This window comes from Cupressus sempervirens, chromosome 5 (genome assembly GCF_028749045.1).
Source record: "Cupressus sempervirens isolate cs-2001-9-10 chromosome 5, ASM2874904v1, whole genome shotgun sequence".
NCBI lineage: Eukaryota > Viridiplantae > Streptophyta > Pinopsida > Cupressales > Cupressaceae > Cupressus > Cupressus sempervirens.
The window spans coordinates 95,371,325-95,376,376 of record NC_143122.1 but is presented as its reverse complement, the minus strand read 5'-3'; the positions used below and the strand labels follow the sequence as shown (position 1 = coordinate 95,376,376).

The 5,052-nt window shown below is 40.7% G+C and overlaps 1 protein-coding gene across 1 annotated transcript; it reads left to right on the top strand.

Moving 5' to 3' along the window:
* The first annotated feature begins 228 nt into the window (after positions 1–228).
* Positions 229–3,722, top strand: LOC149554730 (glutamate receptor 3.3-like). The gene is made up of 10 exons (XM_089828989.1): positions 229–508; positions 617–711; positions 761–1,336; positions 1,461–1,721; positions 1,820–1,951; positions 2,057–2,226; positions 2,653–2,684; positions 2,838–3,244; positions 3,325–3,516; positions 3,627–3,722. Exons 1-10 carry the CDS (start codon positions 229–231, stop codon positions 3,720–3,722), a joined length of 2,241 nt encoding a protein of 746 aa, XP_089685115.1.
* The last annotated feature ends 1,330 nt before the right edge of the window (positions 3,723–5,052 follow it).

The window sequence follows — 5,052 nt, the reverse complement described above, 5'->3', positions numbered from 1 at the left end:
GTCAAGATGTGGAAAACAATATGTGCGTTGACTATTGAGTAACTCCTTCATGAGGAGTACCACCCTCAGGACGAAGATTATAATCTATATATATCTATATCGCCAGATTGTTTAATTGTTGATATATATATATATATATATATCCAGAGAGATTAGAATTTGCGAAGAATAAAGATTGATGGTTTACAAATTTAGTTGAAACTGTGAAACTGAAGGATTCAAGTATCTATGAAGGGGAGTGACGGTAGTGATTGCCAACGGCAAATGTTGGGAGCAATATTTCATGTCATCATTTTCCTTTCGAATCTGTGCTCTTTAGCGACAGCTGATATGAACGTTCATGTTGGTGCCATCGTCGACTTTGATTCTCTTGTGGGCAGAGTTGCCAAAACTGCCATTCTTTTGGCCGTGGAGGACGTCAATAATGATCCATACCTTCTCAACGGCACGCAGCTTCTCCTCAATATGCTCAACGCGCAAGGAGATTCAGTCCGCGGTGCGAGCGCGGGTAATTTACTTTACTTTTTCTTGTTTATGACAATTGGTCAGTTGTAATGGATTGTAACTATGAATGGGTCAGCTTAGATTAATGCCGTTGTTAATTCTAATCATGCAGCCATTGACCTGCTGAAAGGGGAAGCTGTAGCAATAATCGGGCCGCAAAAGTCTCAAGTTGCAGAGTTCGTATCAGATGTGGGAGCTGCAGGGAATGTGCGATTGTGTCCTTTTCTGCTACGAGTCCCCTGCTTTCCAAGTCCAGATTCCATACTTTGTTCGAATGGCACGGAGCGATGCGTTGCAGATGAAGGCCGTTGCGGCCCTCGTAAGATATCATGGCTGGAGAAGAGTTGTTGTTGGTTATCCTGACGATGACTTCGGTTTCGTCGCACTGAATTCTTCGAACGATGCGCTGAGGGACGTGGGTTCCGAAATAGAATATAGATCCTCAATTTCCCCAAATGCGAGCAGGGAGCGAATAAGGGAGGAGCTCCTCAAATTGAATAATATGCAGTCCAGAGTGTTCGTTGTTCATATGGACGCCGGTCTCGGGATGAAGCTCTTTGCGGAGGCACATGACATTGAAATGATGGGGCCCGGTTATGTCTGCATAACAACGGATGGCTTTACCAGTCTTTTGGATACTCAGCTCAACGCTTCCACTATGGCATCCTTGGAAGGTATTATTGGGGTGAAGACTTATGTTCCCAATTCGGAAAAGCTCGCGAATTTCACTAAAAGGTGGAAGCAAAAGTTTAGAGCTGAAAATCCCGGCGAGGATTTCGCCCAGACGGAACTCAACCAATACAGTGTATTGGCTTATGACGGCGTGCAGATGGTAGCCCGGGCCATTACTAAGTTGGCATCCAATAATACCAGCTTTTAACTTCTCGGAGCCTTCTATCCCTTCAGAAGAAGTTGGAAATGCAACGGACTTGACAAGAATCAGGGTGTTTCAGCAGAGCCAGCGGCTGTTGCAACACATACTCGAAACTAACTTTACAGGGCTAAGCGGGGCTGTCAGTCTTAGCAACGGGGAACTCTCAGGGTCTACTTATGAAATAGTAAATGTGGTAGGAAAAAGTTACCGTTCCATCGGTTACTGGAGGGATGAAAATGAGCATCTGTCCAGTGTGTTTCCCCTGTCTCCAGACACTAGTAGTGTAGAAAGTCTTAAAACGGTGATTTGGCGAGGGGGAGGCGCGCAGATTCCACGAGGTTGGGTGATACCCACAATCGGCAAAAGGCTTCAAATTGCGGTGCCCCTAAAGCATGGCTTCAAGAAGCTGTAACTGTCACATATAATAAAAGCCGTAACCAGAGCATTGTCACGGGATTCTGTAAGGATGTCTTCGAAGCGGCTCGCAAGAAGCTTAACTATGACCTTCAATATGATCTCGTTCCTTATGAGGCTAAATCCTATGACGATCTTGTCAATCAAGTCTACTTAAACGTCAGTTTCTTGTTCTCATGCTGCAAATCTGATTTCAAAGAATCGTTGATACGCAATTTTAGTTTAAATTTCGAGTGATATTGCTGATGAATTTTTGTTTGGCAGAATTTCGGCGCGGTGGTTGGCGATACTACAATTCTAGCAAAAAGAAGCAAGTTTGTGGATTTCACACATCCGTTTACAGACACTGGCATGGCGATGGTGGTGCCCACGATTACCACTAGTGGCGGGAACAATCCATGGGTATTTCTCCTCCCATTTACCCGCAGCTTGTGGTGCGCAACGGCGTTATTCTTCGTCTTTACAGGAGCGGTAGTGTGGATTATCGAGCATGGAATAAAAAGGAAAGGAAAGGAGGTTTTATAGTCCACGACACTATGCCATAGTTTTTGGGTTTACAGATGGTGACAGTGATATGGGACTACTTCGTACTCTTTTTCGAGAGGCACTTGGCAAGGCACTTGGCACTACAAACGAGGCATACATACCCTACCCCCAGTGAGATTTGAACTTGTGACCTTTCTTTCAAGAGTACAAGTTTTCCACCACTAGGCCAAGCGTAAATGATGTCTTTGCAGGAGATCCCATCACCCAAGTGGTCACCACTCTGTGGTACAAAACGATATTCTCTGCTGCACTGTCTTCTCGAATAAATAGCTATATATCTTATCTAAATCTTCTTGACTTGTGTCTTGTTCCAGGTTTTCATTCTCGACTCTTTTCTTCTCTCACAGTGAGTACTCAAATGACAGAGTTACAACGTGTTTCGACTTAAACGTAGCCACAAACATAAACGTCTATAATTTTTGCATTCTACCTTATGGAGTACTGAGCCTTTTTATTCAGAAATTTTTTGTTCTTCAATTGTGACGATGTTAATATGCAGGGGAGGCGATCATCAGAAACGAGAGTAGAATCGCCATTATAATCTGGCTTTTTGTAGTTCTGATATTGACGTCGAGCTACACGGCCAATCTCACTTCGATCCTCACAGTTCGACAAGTGACACCAACGATTACAAGTGTGGACTCCTTGAGAAACAGCAGAGTTTCAGTAGGCTACCAAAATGGGTCTTTTGTGGCTGATTATCTGCAACAGCACTTCGGCATATCAGAAGACAATTTGAAAAATTATTCATCTGCAGAAGAATATGCAGAGGCGCAGAGAAAGGGTCCAGAAAAAGGGGGCGTTGCTGCTATTTTTGACGAGATTCCGTACCTTCGCCTCTTCTTGTCCCAGCAATGCGGATATACAATCGTGGGGCCTACTTACAGAACTGGTGGTCTTGGATCTGTGAGGTTCCCTCAGTTTTATACTTGTAGTAATATTTATTCTTATTCAGGAAACTATTCTTAGCTATGGTTTTGGTGCAGGTGTTTCTCAAAGGTTCGCCTCTGCTCTCAGACATTTCGAGAGCCCTCCTGTCTCTCTCAGAGGAAGGGGAAATGCAGAAAACTGAAGAAATCTATTTCAACGATACCGTGTGCGCTACCACTGGAGCAACAGTAGATTCAAATAGGTTGAGTATTCATAGTTTTTGGGGACTCTTTTTAATCACTGGATCTGTATCACTAATAGCTCTCACCATATTCTTCTGCCGTCTCCTCTACGAAAAACTTCCTTCGATATTTTATCACTTGATGACTAAATATTAGTGTAATGAACGACATTCAAGCTGGAGTATTTGGATCTGAAGCGAATATTAGAAGGCTTTTCTTGGTGGCCTGCACATGGAAGATACATGGATGATGGGAGTGTTTTCCTTGCTTAATTTCTTCAATCTTAGATATTATTTTAACCATTGTAACTATCACGCGTTTAAACGAAACAAATCATTCACTACGCGAACGTCAGTTTGGTCCCTTGCTGAAGTACTTTCTTTATACCGATAGATTTAATGGAGCTGGCTAATCCCCAGACAAACTGTACTAAAGTTTTAAAAAGTCAAATATGTTTTTCTTTCATATTCATTGAAAAACAGAGAATTTTTCGTAAATTTTTTGTTGTTTTCAATCATAAAATATGCAGATTATGAAAAACACTCGAATCTTTTCACTTTTTCCAAAACTCTTCCATGAATTCAAGTAATTTGAGGACCAAAATCAATTTGAGGCCATCTAACCATTACACATCACTCTTCCACACCATTATGTAACTTGGGTAACAAAAAGATTCATCAGTACCAACTAAATTATCATTATTTAATATCTAAAATCAATTCTCCAAAATACTTTGTCAAATCGTCACAAAATCATATTTGTCCATTATAACTATGTATTAGGTTACACCACTCATCACTTGATTAAAAAAAAGAAATCAAATAGGTGTAGATAATGTATGCTAAGCTGAAATACTTAAATCTACATAGATTTGATAAATAATCAAATCAGTCACCATCTACCATTGATTATTCTCCCAATTTCTCTACCAATCATCAATAGATCATAACCTCTCCAAACTTGTTGCTAGTTTGTGTTATCCAAAACAAAAAAATATTGAGACATATATGACTCTCCCATTCAAGTCACACATTCTAATTCAACTCTAACTTTGTATCACAATACTAGATTAAACTATATCTTCACTTAGCAGCTCACCTGGTGTACTAACATCCAACATAAAACTATGTTGGCATCAATGAAAATATAATTACCTATCTTCTTTGCATCAAAATTACATCATAATACTACATAATATAATATGCATTAGATAGGGATAGTCTCCTTGTCACCAGTATGCAAAACACACCGATTAACCATCTGGAAGCCATGCCTTTGAAGATTATCAATCGCAAGTATACTATTGTGCATTAAAAATCACCAAAAGAAATTAATATCATGGGAAGGAGATGGGACTTCCAAACATATCTATAGTCCAAGGAGCCTCCCTCACCGATAATAATAATATAGGCTAACTTAACATAGAGGTCACCCCAAGAGTTCTTGTCCCAAACAACTATATCTCTATCCGAGAAGGAAGGGATATAAGTTTCTTTCCAGAAGTTCCTCATCTCCTCATAGAGAACGTTCTCCACTAGGTTAAGATTAGCTGTGATGGGCTCTTTCCATTTTTCATTATCAGTGTAATTGACAACCTTGGTA

Coding starts and splice junctions, on each gene's coding strand:
- LOC149554730 (XM_089828989.1), top strand. CDS start 229: ATGAAGGGGAGTGACGGTAGTGATTGCCAACGGCAAATGTTGGGAGCA. Junction 1,952..2,056: donor TCAATCAAGTCTACTTAAAC/GTCAGTTTCTTG, acceptor TTTGTTTGGCAG/AATTTCGGCGCGGTGGTTGG. Junction 2,227..2,652: donor CCATTTACCCGCAGCTTGTG/GTGCGCAACGGC, acceptor GTCTTGTTCCAG/GTTTTCATTCTCGACTCTTT.